Source organism: Saimiri boliviensis, chromosome 2, assembly GCF_048565385.1.
Source record: "Saimiri boliviensis isolate mSaiBol1 chromosome 2, mSaiBol1.pri, whole genome shotgun sequence".
NCBI classification, from domain to species: domain Eukaryota; kingdom Metazoa; phylum Chordata; class Mammalia; order Primates; family Cebidae; genus Saimiri; species Saimiri boliviensis.
The window spans coordinates 189,923,395-189,944,901 of NC_133450.1; the positions used below are offsets into that span (position 1 = coordinate 189,923,395).

The 21,507-nt window shown below is 41.9% G+C and overlaps 1 protein-coding gene across 2 annotated transcripts in view; it reads left to right on the plus strand.

Annotated features, from left to right (window-relative positions):
- Nucleotides 1–3,680: 3,680 nt before the first annotated feature.
- DCAF10 (DDB1 and CUL4 associated factor 10) overlaps nt 3,681–21,507 on the plus strand; it is a 63,170-nt gene continuing 45,343 nt past the window's right edge. For both annotated transcript variants that reach the window (XM_003940059.4, XM_010350794.3), the window contains exon 1: nt 3,681–4,306. In XM_003940059.4, coding sequence (XP_003940108.1) covers nt 3,768–4,306 — 539 coding nt within the window. In that variant the 5' untranslated portion in view covers nt 3,681–3,767. The remainder of the gene's footprint in view (nt 4,307–21,507) is intronic.

Sequence of the window (21,507 nt, forward strand, 5' to 3'; positions counted from 1 at the left end):
CAGAGTCTTGCCTCATTTTAATAGATTCCAACATTCCATTTCCATTTTTCTCCTGGAGACTTCCCACTCTGTCCTCCTCCCACTTTGGGTGGGCTGGTTTTCAGGCCTGCTGCACAGCTGCCTTTTTGTTAACTGAGGTAAAATATGCATAACAAAATGTATCATCTTAACCATTTTGACATGTACATTCAGTACATACCTAAGTGTTAAGTACATTCACACTGTTGTGCAACCATCACCACCATCCATCTCCGGAACTCTTCTCATCTTGCAAAACTGAAATTCTGTACCTATGAAACAATAACTCCCCATCCCCACCTCACCCTAGTCCCCAGCATCCATCATTCTCCTTTCTGTCTCTGTGAATTTGGCTACTCTAGGTACTGCATATAAGGATGGAACCATACAGTATATGTCCTTTTGTGACTGGCTGATTTCACTTGGCATGTTCTCAAGGTTGATACATATTGTAACATTTATCATATTTCCTTCCTTTTTTGTACACCTGTCTTTTGTACCTTTCTGCACTGCTCTCCTTAGATCCACTTAGATCACTTTTGTTCCACTTTCTTGCTTTACCTGTCTGTTTTGCTAGAGGTCCATAACCTCCAGTATCTTCTTAAATAAAGCAAATATGAGGCTGGGTGTGGTGGCTCATGCCTGTAAAACAGAGACTGTCTTTTCTCAAAGATCTACTTACAGCCACACAAGGCATCTCCTTGCTATGCAAGGTGTATTTCCTATGTCCTATTTCTTGCAGCATCATTGAGCTGACAGCAGGCCTCATTTTGAACTTCCACATGTGGCATCTCTTGAAAAATCTGTAGCTGTGGCAATACTGAGCTTGCATTTCCTCATGGTAGCCAAGTTATGGCTGCCACCAGTAAAGGGAAATCTAGAGACAATGCTTGCAAAGCACCTACCCATAGCCTGGTGAAACACTCACTCAACAAATAGAAGTTGTTCTTTTTCATGGTATTACAGTTACTCAAAGGTTCAGAATTTAAAAGGGTTCAGGCAAATGGGGGAGCCAGACTTCATATTTGTAGATTGGCTTTGATTTAGGGGTTTTGAAAAAATACCGTTGAGTTGCCATTCTTGACAATGAGCTTGTATGTACAGCAACAGCTGTGGATCCAAGCCAATCTACAAATGTATATATGGCACCTGGTTATGAGTATGGAACCCGGAGCTGGATTGCCTGGATTTGAATCCTGGCTTTACCACTCTCAGGCTGACTTTTCTTTTTTATGTCTGTGTTTTCTCATCTCTAAAATGGGGATAATAATGGTACCAACATACCTTGAGTTTTGAGTTAACATACATGAACCAGCTTAGCATATTAGGCACATACTAAACATTACATAAATGTTTGCTTTTATTTTTTCAATACACTTAGATGATAGGCTGACTTTACTCAGCATAATATTAAGCACATACTAAACATTATATGAATGTTTGCTTTTTATTTTTCAGTAAGCTCATCCTTGAGTACATTGTTTTCTTTGGGCTACAGAAGGCTCCCCGGTTGAAAGAACACATTTGTTTTTTTGGTTGTCATTCTGATTTCTTTTTTTTTTTTTTGAGATGGGTCTTACTCTGTTGCCTGGACTGAAGTGCCATGGGGTGATCATAGCTCACTGTAACCTTGAACTCCTGGGCTCAAGGGATCCTCCTGGTTCAGCCTTCCAAGCAGCTGAACTACAAGCATGCATCACCACACCAGAATGATTTTATTATTTTTCATAGAGAAACAGAGTTTCATGATGTTGCCCAGGCTGGTCTCAAACTCCTTGCCTCAAAAGATCTTCCTGCCACTTGAGCCTGGGAAGCTGAGGCTGCAATGAGCCACGACTGTATCACTCCACTCCACTCTGGTCAACAGAGTGAAACCCTGGAAAAAAAAAAAAAAAAAAAAAAAAAAAAGATCCTCCTACCTTGGCCTCCCAAAGCACTGAGATTACAGATGTGAGTCACTGTGCTTGGCCCCTAATTCTTCTTGTTAATGCATAAGTCCTGTTTCAGGTATTATGAAATCAAGTGACCATCCCACAGGAAACTGACACTGACATTGAGCCACCATTCTGATACAAGGAACTCTCAGCAGGAGGACCTTACGGTACTCTGCCAAGAACAATTCTAACCTGTTTAAGTTTGTCTCTTTTTCCTATCTGTATCTCCTCCTACCATCAACTTTCTTCTTAGCCTTCTAAGCCGGATCTTTTCTCTCTCTCTTGGCTGCTGCTTTCTCATGATTCCTCTTACTCCTTTGGCTTGCTCAGGACTCCAGTGGCCTCACTCTGCCTTATGACTTTTCAATCCCAATCATCATGGCCAACTGCTTCACTTCTGATTTCCCAATTCAGATTCCCAAGAGCATGAGTCTGTATGAGCAAAGATTTTTGGTCTGGCAGCCTCCTGGACCAGTGGCTAATCTATAGCCTGGTTACTCAAATAGTTGTCCTACCCTGGCTAGTATGCAGGGAAAGCTAGGTAACAGAGCTACAAAATCCCACAGCCTAGGCCTTCTAGGATGGCTTCCATAGGATGTACCTGCTGGCATACATATGAAGAGTCGGGTGTGAATGCCAGGCAAGTAGATAGGACCTATCCAGGGTCCAGAGAAGAACCAATAGGAGATAGAGATATAAGAGAACATTTAGTATGAGAATTGGTTCATATGATTAGAGAGGAGTCCCACGATCTGCAGTCTGCAAGCCGGAGAACCAGGAAATCCGGTGGTATAATTCAGTCTGAGTCTGAAGGTGTGAGAATCAGGGGGAGCTAATGGCATAACTCTCAGTCCAAGACTGAAGGCCTGAAAACTGACGATGAGTGCCCAAGTCCAAAGCCAGGAGAACCAAGAGTTTTGATGCGGTGTAAGGGTAGAAGATGGATGTCCCAACTTGAGAGAGTAAAGCCACCCTTCTTCTGCCTTTTTGTTCCTTTTCAGTCTTCATTGAATACGATGATGCCTGTCCACATTGGTGAGACCAGATCTTCTATTGATTCAGATCCTAATCTGTCCTGGAAACACACAGACACACCCAGAAATAATGTTTTTCCAAGCTATCTGGGTGTCCCTTAGCCCAATCAAGTTGAGTCATAAAAGTAACCATCACCTGTTTGCCATCTTTCATTCAAGCCCAGATACACACGCTGGTTATCTCAGCCATTCCTTGGGTAGCACATCCAAACCCGTCTGTTTCCTCTCAGTCTCTCCTTTGCCTTGTGACAAATAGGTTTTGGAAGAAGCTGTCACCCTGAACTTGTGCCTTTAAGAGTGGCATGCCACTTACTCTGTGTGGCCTAATGCACTAATTCCTAATCCCTCCCTGATCCCAGTGTAAAGTGTGGACACCAGTACATACTCAGCCTCACAGAACTGACTGGTCAGGCGCACTCATCCCCAGGCACGCGGCCACCGGTCACCGACAACTACAGACCAAGTCTCTGCCACCCAGATCAAATGCCCGGATGCTAATGCCCCATACAGCCCGGCATCCCACCCCCAACCCCCTTCATCCTCAGTCACTCACACCGGTGAGAGACTACCTCGCTTCCTACCTCCGTTCCCGGGGCTGTGGCGCCCCGAGGCCGGCGGTGTCTCAGCTTTCCCTGTCCCCGGCGGACGGTGGCCGAGGGACGGAGTGGGTTTCCAGCCGGCGGGGTTAGGCCGCTACACGCCGGAAGTGGCTGCTGAGTGGGGGCGCTGAGGTGTCGGCCGGCGGGGCAGAGGCCCGGAGCAGGGGGCGGGGGCGTTGGTCATGTTTCCTTTCGGGCCCCATAGCCCTGGAGGGGACGGGTCGGCCGGAGCCTGGGCTGAGGAGCCAGCGCCCTATGAGGGGCAGGCAGCAGCCGCCAGGCCGCCCTCACCTCTACAGCCAGGGGTGGATGTGACCCCTCCTCATCCACCTGCCCGGAGCCCTCGCCGCCCCGGTGCCCCATCGCTGTCCCCGGCCCCACGCGCCGGAGAGCTCGAGCCTCCCGGAGTCCCGGAGTCCTCGGCTGCCTCCGCCCAGGGAGAGCCGTCACCTCCCTCCCCACCGCGCCGGCGGCCCGGGCCAGACTGCAAGGCCGAGAGTCGGGGCCAGCACCGCCTCAGCGCGGGCATGGGCGGCCCTGGCGCCAGGCTGTTCGGGTGGCTGAAAGAGCGCAGCCTGGGGCGCGGGCTGTTCGTGGACCCAGCGCGGGACAATTTCCGCACCATGACTAGCCTCTATGGTTCCATCCACCCCGCGGACTCGGTGTACCTCAGCACCCGCACCCATGGCGCCGTCTTCAACCTCGAGTACTCGCCCGACGGGTAAGCGCGGCCCCTCGGAGGGCGGGCGCCCGCCTCCGCCTGGCTCTGCTGCCCGCGGATCGCCGCCCGGCTCGCTCCTCTGGCTCGAGCCGAGGTTAGCGATGCCGCTTGGGGCCGCTGGCCTTCGTGCCGCCTGGCACTTTCTGAAGCGCATTCTCGCTCTCGGAACCCCCAGCCCAGCTTTCTGAGGCAGGCAGGCGGGACCCCACTTGCTCGCCTTCAGGACTTGGGCTCTGTGAAGGAGAAATGCCCGAAGCCACACAGCGGACCTGTCAGAGCCGGCCCACAACTAGGGCTTTCTGGTACACAGTAGGTGCTCAGTAAATACGTTTTGAATAAATGCCCACTTTCTGCCCATCATCCTAGGCTAGTGTTTTCCCACCTAAACCTGTGTTGGGGACAGGAGGGCTGTAGATTCCTTGCATTCTGTGCCTGAACTTGCCATGATGGGACAAGTGCATTCCTTTGCTGAAGGAAGATAGAGTATTAAGACCTTAGAGACGTGGCTCTCATGATTTGGGCCATTTGTGAAGTCCCCAGACTAGACTACAGCCTTTTTTTCTTGGCTGATTAAATATTTCTTGTATGGCTTTGGTGTAACGGGAACTTTCCGAAATCCTATCTATTTAAAACTTTGTCTTGTCAGTACACAAGTCAGCCATCAAAGGAAAAAAATTGCACAGTTCCACCATGAGGTGACATAGTTAATATAATTCTTACCCCCTCAAAGGCTCTGGGTTGCTGGTTATTTACTCAGTTGTTCATTCATTCATTCATTCTCTCATTCTGCGTATATTTGTTGAGCACTTGCTATGTTCCAAATGCAGGAGTAACCATGCTGAGCAAACCCAGCTAATGGCACTGTTTTCATTGAGCTAGGGACTTAGTGGTTCAACTAGATAGTAGATAGCCCTACTAAATAATGCGTTAAGTATATTGATAAATTGAGATAAAGTCTTGAAGGAACCTGTTATGGACTGTGGTATTCACGGATTCCCTGAGGAAGTGACACTTAAACCAAAATTTAAAAAATTGAGTAGGAAATAAATTAGTCAAGATAGGACTGGGAAAGGGATAGAAGTATTTCAGAGGGGGATGATTGGTATGTCAAAGGTCATATATCCATGGTAGTAGAGGGCAGCATGTCACGTTAGAGAAGGTGAAAAAGAATAGGTTTACAAAGAAAAAAAAAAAATTTTTTTTTTTTTTTTTTTTTTTTGAGTTGGAGTCTTGCTCTTATTGCCCAGGCTGGAGTGCAGTGGTGTGATCTCGGCTCACTGCAATCTCTGCCTCCCAGGTTCAAGCCATTCTCCTGCCTCAGCCTCCTGAGTAGCTGGGATTACAGGCATGTTCCACCACTCCTGGATTATTTTGTATTTTTAGTAGAGACGGAGTTTCTCCATGTTGGTAAGGCTGGTCTTGACCTCCCGACCTCAGGTGATCTCTGAGGCAGGCCTGTCTCTGCCTCCCAGAGTGCTGGGATTACAGGAATGAGCCACTGTGCCCGGCCAGCAAAAAATTTTTACTAAAGAAAGACCTGCAGTTGCTAAGGAAGGAGCAAAGGAATAGAAGCAGGAATTACTGTGAGCAAATAGACTGTATTCCATTTCACTGATGCAAGTGCTTCCTAATCACTTGTGGTGCTGGGGTTTCTGGGTTTCTTCTTAACAGCAATTGGTTGGCGCATGTAGCAGTGAATGCACACCTCAGTAAGGTGGAAAACTGGTGAGAGGAGAAACTATTTTGCTGAAGCTTATTCATGGAACCTTGCCACCTCCTTCCTTCAGCCAAGCCCTATTCCTAAAGTTTCCCTCAAAACACCAATAGTCTGTTCTCAAATATTCAGTTTCTCTCTTCATATCTTGGCCTCTGTCCTCCCAACCTCCCACCCATACAGGAATTCAGAAGTAGGTATTTCTACTTTTTGGATGTGGGATTTTAGGTAGAGGGTGGGAGGGGTAGAATGAGAAGAACAGATTTTAGAGCTGTTAGAATGAGGGATAGATTGCTTAAAGTTTTTGTTTGAATCTAGAATTCATTTTCTCATAACAGTGTTGTAAAAGGTGGTTAGATACTCTTGCGCTTAAAACAGTTCAGGCCGGGCACAGTGGCTCATGCCTGTAATCCCAGCAATTTGGGAGGCCAAGGAGGGAGGATCACTCGAGGTCAGGAGTTCAAGACCAGCCTGGCCCAATATGGTGAAACCTCATCTTTTTTTAAAAAAAACAAAACAGTTCAATAATTTTAAATTGCACAATTAACATATATGCTCATTGTGTAAAATCTAGGCAATAAATGAGCAAAAAATACCTAAACATCGCTATGATCCCAGAAATTAAATGGATATCTAAGGAAATTTTTTGTGTATGTTGATTTTAATATAAACATGGAATGACTGTTTTGTAGCTTGCTTTTTTCTTACAGTATATTGTGAACTGTTTATGCTAATAAATATATTTCTACAACATTATTTAACATTTTTTCATTAGTTTAAATAAACCCTCTTTTAACAAATATTTTGTATTTATATCTTTAGGATAAATCCCTAGAATGAGTTATTGTTACAAGATTTTTATGCCTAATGTTAAATTGCCCTCTGCAAAGATTTGCCCTCTGCAAAGATAAGTAATTCTCATTACTATATTCTGATTCCTACATTCCAGACACATACGGAAGTGCCTGTCTCCTCATACCCTTGGCAACACTGCATACAGCCATTCTTTTTCATCTTTGTCAGGGCGATGAATGAAAATACTTCAGTGTTTTAAGTTTTCAGTCTTCTTACTTCATCTAGTATGCACTACATTTGTGTAGGACTTAAAGTAATTTTAGAGATAGATGACATATCTGTGTTAAAAGAGATAACTTCTCATATCCTTCTGTTAAATATGAGTTAAATCTTACCAGGTAGCATAACCACTGTCACCTACAAGGACTTCTCAATACAGAAAAGGAGGGGTGACACAGAATGTAAGAATTAAAGCTGTGAATTTAATAAAGACCAGAATACAAGGAATTTGGTACTAAATAGACTAGAAGGTATTTTCTAAAGAATTCAGAAAATGTTTTCAGTGATAGAAACATTGCCAAAACAAGTGTATCACCTTCTAAAATGACATTTTGGAAAAGTAAAATTGATAACGTTTAGATTATAGTATGTCAGACCTTGTCAACTTGTTCTCCATGACAACATGTTAGGCATAGCTAGAGAGATAATTCACATATTGGAAAAAAGAAGCAAAGAAACTAACTAGAATACAGACCTGGAAAACACAGATATTGAAAATATGAAAAGGAGACTTACTAACATAGGGCATAGAGAGAAAAAGCATACCATATTAGCCAGAGTTCCTGAATAGTCCGTTTCTTCAGGAACTGTGGCTAACTATATAGTATGCTTATACCATATAAGTGTACCATATAGTATAAGGGGGACTGTTTGAAGACATAATAGCCGAGAACTTTCCAGAATTGAAGGCACCAAGCCATGATTTAAGAAGCCTAACAAACCCAAGGTGGAATTCTTTCTAAACATATTGTAGTGAAACTGTGGGACAATAAATATAAAATCTTAAAAGATAGAGAAAAGAGGCTTCAAGGAAGTAACTCTAAGAGTGATAGCCAATTAGTCATCAACCATAATATAAATCTAGAGACAGTGGTAATTCTTTTCAATATGCCAGGACAAAAACCTCAGTCTAGATTTATACCCAACAAAGATGGGTTATTTGTCCTTGACAAGAACAAAGATGAAATAAATACATATTCAGATAAGCAAAACTGATTAAGTTTGCAAGCAGACCTTCAACAAAGAAATTCTAAGTTTAGAGAGAAGGTAACTGTTTTCGAATGGAAGGTCTGAGATGCTAGGAAGAACAAAAAAGTGTTAAATATGTATGTACATGTTAATCTGATAATGTCTTTTGAGATTAATAGAGATGGAACAAAAATAGAAGATAATAATAGCATATAAATTATGAGGTGAGACCCGGTGTGGTGGCTTATACCTGTAATCCCAAGCACTTCGGGAGGCCGAGGTGGCTGAATCACCTGACGTTAGGAGTTTGAGACCAGCCTGACCAATGTGAAACCCCGTCTCTACTAAAGATAAAAAAATTAGCTGGGCGTGGTAGCTGGTGCCTGTAATCCTGGCTACTCGGGAGGCTGAGGCAGGAGAATCCCTTGAACCTGGGAGGCAGAGGTTGCCATGAGCAGAGATCACATCACTGTACTCTAGCCTAGGTGACAGTGAGACTCCATTTCAAAATAGAAATAAATTATGAGGTGATATTCTAAGTTTTTATGTTTTTTGGGGGATATTTACATGTTAACTTTTGGTTTTAATAGGTATTTAAAAATTTCAAGGAACCAAAAGACAAGGAAGATTATAATTTCCAGACTAGTTTACAAGAAAGAGTATGGAATGAGATAAAAATTCCAAAAGAAGGCAAGAAAGAGAAAGAAAAAAAGACAAGGTATGATAAATAAAAAGCACAAAGAACAGCTGAAAATAAATCAAAATATTACTAGTTACAATAATTATAAGCTACTAAATATTCTAATTAAAAGACAAAGAGTAATCCCAGCATTTTGGGAGGCCAAGGCAGGCAGATTGCTTGAACCCAGGAGTTTGAGACCAGCCTGGGCAACATAGGGAGACCCTGTCTCTACAAAAAAAAATACAAAAATTAGCCGGTTGTGGTGATGTGCCACTTTGTCCTAGCCACTCAGGTGGCTGAGGCAGGAGGATCATTTGAGCTCGGAAGGTGGAGGCTGCAGTAAGCCAGGATTGTGACACTGAATTCTAGCCTGAGCAACGGAGTGAGACCCTGTCTTACAAAAAATTAAATAAATAAATAAAAGAACAGTACTTCTTAAAATCTTACTCTTAATGGCATTTATAGACTACATTCAGGCCTGATATTCAGCTGATACACACTGGTTCGGCTATACCAGTTGTTAAAATATTGGTATGTCTCTAGTAGTTGAATAGTTACTGACCCAAGCCTGTTAAGTGCATCTTAATGCTTCATCGCTTTCCTTGGGACTTCCTATAGTAACCAGTTATACTGCAACTAAAGAGTTAAGAACTGGCACAGCAAGAGGCTGTCAACCAACAACTCAGTGGAGAACTATAGGGTGGGTAGGACCCATTCTAATTGCTCCTCACCCATGCCTGTTACCCTCCAACACACAAAAAAATCCATAGGCATATGGCCAGTGACCATCTGGCTTCTCTAAGAGTAGGGCTACCTACCTTTCTCATGTCACATTCACATGACCCCTTTGGGAACTGCAGCCTCTGGAGATCCAGAGAGAAGAGAGCAGTCAAATGAGACTAATAGTATTGTGCTACTGCCGTTATCATCCAGATATATTAATTCTCTTGGCACAGTGCACACTCCCATGGTGGGATAGAATCCACAGCAGACAGCTGAGGCCTATGGGGATGGCTCATGGATGAATAACTTCTGGGATGCACGTCCTTAGTTTTATCATTCTTGTTTAATTTCACCATTATTTAGGTAGGACAAGAGTACCAAAACTCAATGAATACCTGCCTACAGTGGGCATTAATGACATTTTTTTTCTTTTTTTTTTTTTTTTTTGAGACAGAGTCTCGCTCTGTCACCCAGGCTGGAGTGCAGTGGTGCTATCTCTGCTCACTACAATCTCTGCCTCCCAGGTTCAAGCAATTCTCTTGCCTCAGCTTCCTGATTAGCTGGGACTATAGGCATGCGCCACCATTCCGAGTTGATTTTTTATATTTTTAGTCAACATGAGGTTTCACCTGTTAGCCAGTTGCGTCTCAATCTCTTGATCTGCCCACTTTGGCCTCCCCAAGTGCTGGAATTACAGGCATGAGCCACTGTACCCGGCCTAATGATACTCGTTTTATAAAAGAAAATGACTACCAAAATAAATCTTTTTCTCTGTACTAGACATTTAGTTGAGGGAATTAAGAAGCAGAAAGGTTATTAAATGAAGGTTCTGTACCCTGGTGTATGCTCTTAACTGCCGTATTACATTACCTCTCATCTGGACTGAGTGATTAGATTTAATATAATTAAACATATCAAATTATTTTTGTGATTAATATCAAGTTATTAATACATTTAAACAAATATTGAATATATGAAACTAACAACAAATATTCAAAGGGCTAAAAACATTTTTAAATACACTTATTGTTACTTCAGCAAAAGCCAAAGAGGATTCAGCTCCCATGAACACTTCTGTTGATGTTAAGAGTGATTTCTCTTTTTTTAGGTCAGGTATGGCAGCTCACACCTGTAATCCTAGCACTCTGGGAGGTTGAAGGTGGAGGATTGCTTGAGCTCTGGAGTTCAAGACCAGCTGAAGGAACATAGCGAGACCCTGTCTCTAAAAAAAATTTAAGAAAGAGTGATTTTTAAAAATGTATCACAACTACAAGTTACTTAATGACTATAAATTTAATGTGGACATTCTTAGAAGGGTTTAATCTAGTTTCCCGTGTCAGTTCATGGTTCAGACAAGGGCATCTGTGTCAAATAAAAGATTATGACTACAAGTTCCAAAAATTAATAAATGAATCAAAATAACTAGAATGATTTAATGAACAATTTGAGCTACAATGGTTATCACTTGGTGGGCATTTTAATAAACCATATAGGTTAATTTATTTAGAAATTTTTTTTTTTTTTTTTTTTTTGAGACAGAGTTTCACTCTTGTTACCCAGGCTGGAGTGCAATGGCGCGATCTCGGCTCACCGCAACCTCCGCCTCCTGGGTTCAGGCAATTCTCCTGCCTCAGCCTCCTGAGTAGCTGGGATTACAGGCACGTGCCACCATGCCCAGCTAATTTTTTGTATTTTTAGTAGAGACGGGGTTTCACTATGTTGACCGGGATGGTCTCGATCTCTTGACCTCGTGATCCACCCGCCTCGGCCTCCCAAAGTGCTGGGATTACAGGCTTGAGCCACCGCGCCCGGCCTTAGAAAATGTTTTTAATTTTACTCATGTTAATTTATATTACCTTTTTTTTGAGGCAGAGTTTCACTCTTGTTGCCCAGGCTGGAGTGCAATAGTATGATATTGGCTCACTGCAACCTCTACCTTCCAGGTTCAAGCAATTCTCTTGCCTTAGCCTACCAAGTAGCTGGGATTACAAGCATGCAGCACCATGCTCGGCCAATTTTGTATTTTTAGTAGAGATGTCACCATGTTGGTCAGGCCAATCTCAAACTCCTGACCTCAGATGATCCACCCACCTCAGCCTCCCAAAGAACTGGGAGAATAGGCTTCAACCACAGTGCCTGGCCTGAATTTTTAATTTTTTTGAATATCACACTTAACCGTATGTAACAGCCGCTTCATGTTTATTTTTTTTCAAATACACAAGGAACATTTGTAAAATTTTCATATGAGACCACAATTCCAAAGATTTTTATAGAATACCATTTCTCACCACAATGTGATCATTAGAAATAAAAGATAACTAACCAGCATGGTGGTTCAAACCTGTAATCCCAGCACTTGGGAGGCTGAGGTGGTGGATCACTTGGTCCCGGGAGTTCAAGAGTGTCTCTACAAAAAATAACAAAAATTAACCAGTTGTGGTGGTGGTTCACGCCTATAGCCCCAGCTACTGTTGAGGATCACTTGAACCCAGAAAGCAGAGGTTGCAGTGAGTCAAAACTGCACCACTGCACTCCAGCCTCCTCCCTCGAGACAGGGTCTCGTTCTGTCGCCCAGGCTGTTGTGACAGGGTCTTGTTCTGTCGCTTAGGCTGGAGTGCAGTGGTGCTGTATCAAACTATATATTTTATATATATATGTATATATATATATATATATATATAATGTTTTTTGGAAGTCGAGAGACAAATGTAATTAAAAAGAAAACTGGAAGTCTGGCACAGCGGCTCACACTTGCAATCCCAGCACTTTGGCTCTTTGGGAGACTGAGGTGGGAGGATATGCTAGGAGTTCACAACCAGCCAGGGCAATGAAGAGAGACTGTCTCTACAAAAAATTTAAAAATTAGCCTAGTGTGGTGGCATGTGCCTGTAGTCCTAGCTACTCAGGAGGCTGAGACAGGAGAACTACTTGAGCTTGGGAGTTTGAGGTTGTCACTGCATTCCAGCCTGGATGACAGAATGAGACTCTGTCTCAACACACACACACACACACACACACACACACACACACACACACACACTCTACTAGAAATGTCTCATACATTTTCAAAAAGCATTGATAAATTCATGGGTCATACAGGAAATACTTGAAATTAGAAATGTTCAGAACTAAATGATAATAAAATCATGTGTCTCAAAATGTGTTGGATACAAGTAAAGCTGTACTTCGCAGGAAAATTATAGTATTTAATAAACTGAAAAGAAAGACAAGGAAAATTAATGAGCTAAGTATTCATCTCAAGAAAGAATAGCAAAGTTATCTCCAAATAATAGCAAAATCAATCTAAAGAGCAGAAGGAGATACAGTAAAACAAGTAGAAATTAGTCAAATTTTAAAAACCAATAGAACTACTGAAGAGGGACAAAGGTTTGTCTTTGAAAACTTATAAAAATGAACAGCATTCATGATATTGAGAAAATGCACAGACAATATTCAGAATAAAACAGGGGACACAGGCCAGGTGTGGTGGCTCACACCTGTAATCCCAGCACTTTGGGAGGCTGATGTGGGTAGATCACTTGATGTCAGGAGTTCGAGACCAGCCTGGCCAACATGGTGAAACTCTGTCTCTACTAAAAATACAAAAATTAGCCAGGTGTGGTGGCAGGCACAGCTGTAATCCCAGCTACTCGGGAGGCTGAGCAGAATTGCTTCAACCTGGAAGGTGGAGGTTGCAGTGAGCTGAGATTGGGCCACTTCACTCCAGACTGGGCAAAAGAGCAAAACCCCATCTCAAAAAAAAAAAAAAAAAAAAAAAAAAGGTGGGGGACTGCTGGGAGCAGTGGCTCACGCCTGTAATCCCAGCACTTTGGGAGGCTGAGGCAGCTGGATCACCTGAAGTCAGGAGTTTGAGAGCAGCCTTGCCAACGTGAAACCCCATCTCTACTAAAAATACAAAAAATTAGCTAGGCGTGGTGGCTGACGCCTGTAATCCCAGCTACTCGGGAGGCTGAGGCAGGAGAACTGCTTGAACTGAACCCAGGAGGCAGAGGTTGCTGTGAGCCGAGATCTCGCCACTGCACTCCAGCCAGCCCGAGCAACGAGAGCAAAACAACATTTCAAAAAAAAGTGGGGAGGGGGGAGTGGGAGACAATTTTATATGCAAGAGGTAGATGGTCTAGACCAACCTTCCAACTGAGAATAATCAGAAAAGCTAGAGGAAATGTTAAATATTTAATGTTTTGAGGGGATTAGAGAATTACCAAGGCAATGAAGAAATTGCAGGGTCAAGTTCTACAAAATAGGAAAGCCAGTGAAGTGAACCCTGCATTTGAGCTCATTTTTCTCTGAGAGGCATCTATCAATCTCAAAAGCAGCAGCAACAATGAGACTGAATGGCATTTCTTTCTTTTTTTTGGAGGGAGAGTCTTGCTGTATCCCCCAGGGTAGAGTGTAGTGGTACGATCTTGGCTCATTGCAACCTCCGCTTTCCTGGTTCAAGTGATTATCCTGCCTTAGCCTCCTGAGTAGCTGGGATTACAGGCACCTGCCATCACACCGGCTAATTTTTGTATTTTTAGTAGAGATGAGGTTTTGCCATGTTGGCCAGACTGGTCTTGAACTCCTGACCTCCAGTGATCTGCCTGCCTGGGCTTCCCAGAGTGCTGGGATTACAGGTGTGAGCCACCGCACTCGGCTCTGAATGGTATTTCTGATGGGTGGGATAGATGAGGTTACAAGAACTGCAATTTAGGATCCGAAATTTAGGTTTGGGATTGAAACTTCCTTCCCCCAACCCAACATATCCCAGGACTAAGAGTGAATCAAGAATAGGCCATACTCATAGGGACTAAAGGCCAGCTTCAAATCATCTCATTTCCTATGTAGATTAAGAAGATCTCAGATTGCCAGCACCTCTACTCTAGCTTACTTGCCATAATTAGATATGAATCTTATATTGAAAAAAAATATGCAGTTGAGCACTGTGGTTTATACCTTTAATCCCAGTTTTTTGGGAGGCTGAGGAGGGAAGATTCATTGAGGCCAGGAGAAGACCAGTCTGAGCAACATAATGAGAGACCCCATCTCTGAAAAAAAATTAAAAATTAGCTGGGCAAGGTAGTGTGTGCCTGCCATCCTAGCTACTCTGAAGGCTGAGGCAGGAAGATTGTTTAAGCCCAGGTGTGTGAATACAGTGAGCTATAATCACACCACTACACTTCAGCCTGGGTGACAAAGCAAGACCCTGTCTCTAAAGAAATTTTTTAAAAAAGATAGTATATCATCCAGTGCTTTAAATTAATACCTATAATTTTTGTATATCATGATGAGCACTCATACAAGGAAATTCGTTGTTGGAAAAATCAGCAAACAATAGAAATTGACCCACAGGAGATCTGACATTAAAACTATTTAATATGTTCAAGGAATTAAAAGGTAAGATGGAGAAATTTAGCAGAGAACTAGAATTTATAAAAAGAAAATCCTAGAACAAAGAAGTACAGTAACAGCTTGAGAATAGATGAGAAAAAAGTACAGTAACTTGTGAGCTTGAGAATAGATGAGAAAAAAATATACAGAATAAAGCTCAGATTTACTAAAATGGGACATAGAGATTGATATATGTCATAAAATACAGGAACAAGATCTTATAAATCTAAGTGGAGTTTCAGAAAGATATTAAAAAGAATGGGGATAAATCAATAGTTGAACAGATAATGTATAAGAATTTTAAAAATTAACAAAAGACATTGTAGATTCAAGAAGGGCTATAAATCTGAAGCAAGAGAAAGACAAAAAAAGCAGGCCAGGCATGGTGGCACACCTCTGTAATCCCAGCACCTAGGGAGGCTGAGGTGGTTGGATCTCTTGAGCTCAGGAGTTTGAGACCAGCCTGGCCAACATGGTGAAACCCTGACTCTACAAAAAAATACAAAAAAATAAGCCGGGCACAGTGGCATACAACTGTGGTACCAGCTACTTGGCAGGCTGAAGGAGGGGGATCGCTTGAATTTGGCAGGTTGCAGTGAGCTGAGATTACACCACTGCACTCCAGCACCACTGCACTCCAACCCTACTTCAAAAACAAACAAATAACAGAAAGAAAGATAAAACCACACTTAGCTACAAGAGTAAAGCTGCTAAAATCAAAATAAAACATATACACGCGTAAAGGCAAAGAAAATCTTAAAAGCAGCTAGAGGAAAGAGGTGGATTACTTTCAAAGAGAGAGCTAAGTTCACTGCATAAACAATGGAAGTCAAGAGACAAAGATATTTCTAGACAAATACTGAGAGAATTTGCCACTATCAGATCTACCCTGAAACAGGTAACAAAAATTATTCTTTAGAAGGAAGGAAAAAGAAGATCAGAGGTACAGGAAGAAATAAAAACAAAAAGTAAATAAATATGCATGTAAATCAAAATGAATGTTAAGTTTTTTTGTTTTTGTTTTTGTTTTTTTTTGAGACAGAGTCTCTCTCTGTCATCAAGCTGGAGAGCAGTGGTGTGAACACAGCTCACTGCAGCCTTGACTTCCTGGGCTCAAGTAATCCTCTTGCTTCTGCCTTTTGTGTAGCTGGGACCATAGGCACATGCCAGCATGCCTGGCTAATTTTTAAATTTTTTTGTAGAGACAAGGGTCTCAGTTTGTTGCTCAGGCTGAGAATGGTATAAAATAATAAGAATTTTTAGTAGAGCATTAAATTTATATATAATTATACCTAAACAATTAAATATTAGGATGGGATAAAGCAAGTTGAAGTTGAAGAGCTAAGGTTCTTGCATTATCCAGGAAGTAATAATTTTGTACTTCACTTTAAAAAGTTGATGCATGACATTAGCTCTTTAGGTATTTGCTAAAAGAATAGTAAAATAATATATTTAGCACAGTAAATAATGTATGGGGAGATATCAATAGTAAATATATACATAAGTTTTTTTTTGTTTTTTTTTTTTTTGAGACGGAGTTTCGCTCTTGTTACCCAGGCTGGAGTGTAATGGCGCGATCTCGGCTCACCGCAACCTCCGCCTCCTGGGTTCAGGCAATTCTCCTGCCTCAGCCTCCTGAGTAGCTGGGATTACAGGCACGCGCCACCATGCCCAGCTAATTTTTTGTATTTTTAGTAGAGACGGGGTTTCACCATGTTGACCACGTTGGTCTCGATCTCTTGACCTCGTGATCCACCCGCCTCGGCCTCCCAAAGTGCTAGGATTACAGGCTTGAGCCACCGCACCCGGCCATACATAACTTTTTAAAGATGGGGTCTTGCACTATTGCCCAGGCTGGAGATCACTGCAACCTCCAACTCCTAGGCTCAAGCAATCCTCCTGCATGTCTCCTGAGCAGCTAGGACTATAGGCACAAGCCACTATGCCTGGCTATTTTATTTCTTTATAGAGATAGGGTCTCCATATGTTGTCCAGGCTGATCTCCAACTCCTGGCCACAACTTATCCTTCTGCCTTGGCCTCCTAAAGCACTAGGATTACAGGCATGAGCTAATGTGCCTGGCCAACAAATTTTTTAAAGCAACTGAAAAGGGACATAGAACAGACAGGACAAATGGAAAGGGAATTCTAAGGGGACAGATTTCAACTCAAAGATTGTGAGTAATTACATTAAATGTAATTTCACTGAGACAATGATTGTCAGATCAGATTTTTTTAAACTGCTTACAGAAGACATACCTGAAATGTAAGGATACACAGAGTTTTAAAGTAAAAGGATATCAGGGCATACCATTGCTAACATTAGCTAAATGAAAGTTGGTGTACTATGTTAACATCAGACAACACAAAAAGCAAATTCATACAATTCCAAGCATTGAGACTGAGCAGGGTTTGTTCTTCAATGAAAGTTAAGGAAATAAATAACTAGAAAATATCTTTATTTTATCTTTATTTTTGGAAATGCTCTTTTAAATAATTTGTGAGTCAAAGAATAAATCACAGTATAAATTATAAAATATTTAAAACTGAATGATGATGAAAACGCTATCAAAATTTGTGCAATTGCAGCTAAAGCCATGTATAGAGGACAATCTATAGATCCCTAAATGCAGATATTAGAAAAGGAAGGCTGGAAGTCAATAAGCTAAGTAAGCATCTCACGAACTTTGAAACTGAACAACAAATTATACCCGAAGAAGATAAAAAGAAGGATAATAAAGAAGATTTAAAAAAAGGATAATAAAAAGATCAGAGTGCAATTGAACCACTTTGAAACTATTTGTCACTATCTTTTTTTTTTTTTTAGATAGAGTCTCACACTGTTGAGACTGGAGTGCAGTGGCACAATCTCGGCTCACTGCAACCTCTGCCTCCTTAGTTCAAGTGATTCTGCCTCAGCCTCTCAAGTCTCACACTGTTGAGGCTGGAGTGCAGTGGCACAATCTCGGCTCACTGCAACCTCTGCCTCCTTAGTTCAAGTGATTCTGCCTCAGCCTCTCAAGTAGCTGGGTTTACAGGTGCCCACCACCATGCCCAGCTAATTTTTTTTTTTTTTTTGAGACGGAGTTTCGCTCTTGTTACCCAGGCTGGAGTGCAATGGCGCAATTTTGGCTCATCGCAACCTCCACCTCCTGGGTTCAGGCAATTCTCCTGCCTCAGCCTCCTGAGTAGCTGGGATTACAGGCACGTGCCACCATGCCCAGCTAATTTTTTGTATTTTTAGTAGAGATGGGATTTCACCATGTTGACCAGGATGGTCTCGATCTGTTGACCTCATGATCCACCCACCTCGGCCTCCCAAAGTGCTGGGATTACAGGCATGAGCCACCATGCCTGGCCTAATTTTTTTTTTAGTAGAAACAGGATTTCACCATGTTGGTCAAGCTGGTCTCAAACTCCTGACCTCAGATGATCCACCTGCCTTGGCCTCCCAAAGTGCTGGGATTACAGGCGTTAGCCACTGCGCCTGGCCTTTGTCACTATCTTTTTTTTTTTTTTTTTTTTTTTTTTTTTGAGACGGAGTCTTGCTCTGTCACCAGGCTGGAGTGCAGTGGTGCCATCTTGGCTCACTGCAACCTCTGCCTGCTGGCTTCAAGCAATTCCCATGCCTCAGCCTCCCAAGTACCCGGGACTACAGGTACGTGCCACCATGCCTGGCTAACTTTTTTGTATTTGAGTAGAGATGGGGTTTCACCATGTTGGCCAGGATGGTCTCAAATCTCCTGACCGTGTGATCCACCCACCTCAGCCTCCCAAAGTGCTGGGATTACAGGCGTGAGCCACTGCGCCCAGCCTGTCTCTATCTTATAAATGATCAAACTAATGTACCCTATAATTCTATTTTATTCCTAGTATCTGGCTAACAAGAATGTATAAATAATTGTATCACAAGACATGTACCAGAATTTAAAGCAGTCTTATTCATAAGTAGAAGGAACACAACTGTCTGCCAGTAGTAGAATGTATAAATTATAGTGTATTTATACAGTGAAATAACACTCGAGAATGCAAGAGCTCTAGCAGCCACATGGGTTAATCTCATAAAACATAACATTGTGTAAAATAAACCAACTATGAAAGAATACATACTCTATCATTTAAAAAATGTTTAAGGCAATATTAGAAGTTGGGATGGTGGTATTAGGAGTAAGGAGGGATTAGCAATGAAGAAGAGAGACAGTGGGCTTTATTGGTAACATTATGTTTCTTGACCTATGTGATAGTTACATGAGTGTGCACCCTTTGGGAGAATGGCTTAATTCATTGTGATGCATTCACATGGTTTGTGTAGTTTTTTGGTTTTGTTTTGTTTTGTTTTTGAGATAGAGTCTCGCTCTGTTGCCCAGGCTGGAGTGCAATGGCATGATCTTGGCTCACTGCAATCTCTGCCTCCTGGGTTCAAGCAATTCTCCTGCCTCTTGCTATGCTGCCAGGCTGGTCTTGAACTCCTGGGCTTAAGAGATCTTCCTGCCTCAGCCACTGAAAGTGCTGGAATTATAGGTGTGAGCCACTGCATTCGGCCTTAAAAGTTTAGAAATAGAAACAGAAGATACTGTGAACAACTTCATGCCAATACAGTTTTAAAGTTCAAAAGAATAGGCTAATTCCTATAAAGTAGAAGTTACCAAAACTGACATTAGTAAAAGATTAGAGAGCCCAAGTAGTACCATAACCAATAATACTGCAGTAGTTAGGTTTTATAGGTGAATACTACCAAATTTACAGGAAATAAATAATCCCAATTCACAGAAACGATTCCAATGTATAAAATAACAAGGGCCAGTCTTAACTCATTCTGTGATGTTAGCATACCCTTTATACCAAAATCTGACATGAATAGCACAAGAAAGCAAAATTACCATGCAATTTCACTGAAGAATAAAGACAGAAAAATCATAAACCAAATATTAGCCGACTGAATCTAGCAATGAGGTATAAATGAAAGACTGATTTGAAATTAGAAAATAAATTAATGTAAATAACTACATTAATATATTAAAGGAAAAATATAGGAATATCTCAATAAGTGCTGAAAAATATCTTACACAGTTTGACATATATTCATGAAAACAAAGCTTATTAGCAAAATTGAAACAGAACTTTCCTTAATCTAATAGTAGGAATCTGCCCAAAAAACCTATAGCAAACATTGTACTTAATGATGAAATGTTGAATATATTCTTGAATATCAGGAACAAGATGAGTACCTGTTATTAACATTTCTACTTAACACTGTTCTGAAAGTCCTAGTCAGTATAATAACAAGGGCAAAGAGAAGGAAAAAGGTTTTTAAAAAGAACAGGCTGGGTGTGGTGGCTCAAGCTTGTAATCCCAGCACTTTAGGAGGCTGAGGCGGGTGGATCAACTGAGGTCAGGAGTTCAGAACCAGCCTGGCCAATATGGTGAAACCCTGTCTCTACTAATAATACAAAAATTAGCCAGGCGTTGTGGCACACGCCTGTAGTTCCAGCTATCCAGGAAGCTGAAGCAGTAGAATCACTTGAACCCAGGAGGCAGAGATTGCAGTGAGCTGAGATCGTGCCATTGCACTCCAACCTGGGTAACAAGCAAAATTCTGTCTCAAAAAAAAAAAAAAAGAACAAAGCAATTGTTTGTAGATGGCACTATTATCAACAAAGGAAACCCCAAATAATAGAATAATAAGATTGATAGATAATCAGTATTTTAAAAATCATTTACATTTCTATATATCAGCAATAAACACAGTCAAAAAAATTTTTTTTGAGACAGGGTCTCTGTCAGCCAGGCTGGAGTGCAATGGCATGATCATAGCTCACTGCAGCCTCAACTTCCCTGACTCAGTTGATCCTCCCGCCTCAGCCACCCAAATAGCTGGGACTACAGGTGTGCACCACTATGCCTATACCTAGCTAATTTTTAAATTTTTTGTAGAGACAAGAAATTTAAATATTAGAATAGTGTTGCACAGGCTGGTCTCAGACTCCTGAGCTCAAGTAATCTTTCCTCCTTGGTCTCTCAAAATCCTGGGATTATAAGAATAAGCCGCTGTGTCCAGTATAAGCAAAAATTTTTAAAGAACATTTATAAAAACATAAAAAAAAATCAAGTGCCCAGGGATAAGTCCAACAGGAGGTAGGTATGGGCCATATGGAGGAAACTATACAATATTACTGAGAGAATTACAGATAATTTAAATAAATGGAGATATATTAATTAAGTCCATGGATTGGAAGACTCCATATTATAAAGATATCAGTTCCATTAAAACTTTTTGGGTTGGGCATGGTGACTCACACCTGTAGCCCAGCACTTTAGGAGGCTGAGGTGGGCGGATCACCTGAGGTCAAGAGTTCGAGACCAGCCTGGCTAACATGGTGAAACCCCGTTTCTACTAAAATTATGAAAAATTGGTTGGGCGTGGTGGCAATTGCCTGTAATCGCAGCTATTCAGGAGGCTGAGGCAGGAGAATCGCTTGAACCCGGGAAGCAGAGGTTGCAGTGAGCCGAGATTGCGCCATTGCACTCCAGCTTGGGCAACAAGAGCAAAACTCCATCTCAAAAAACAAAACAAAACAAACCTTTTTGGTATTAATAGATTTAATATAATCTCAATTAACATCTGCACCTGGATTTTGTGTGTGTGTGT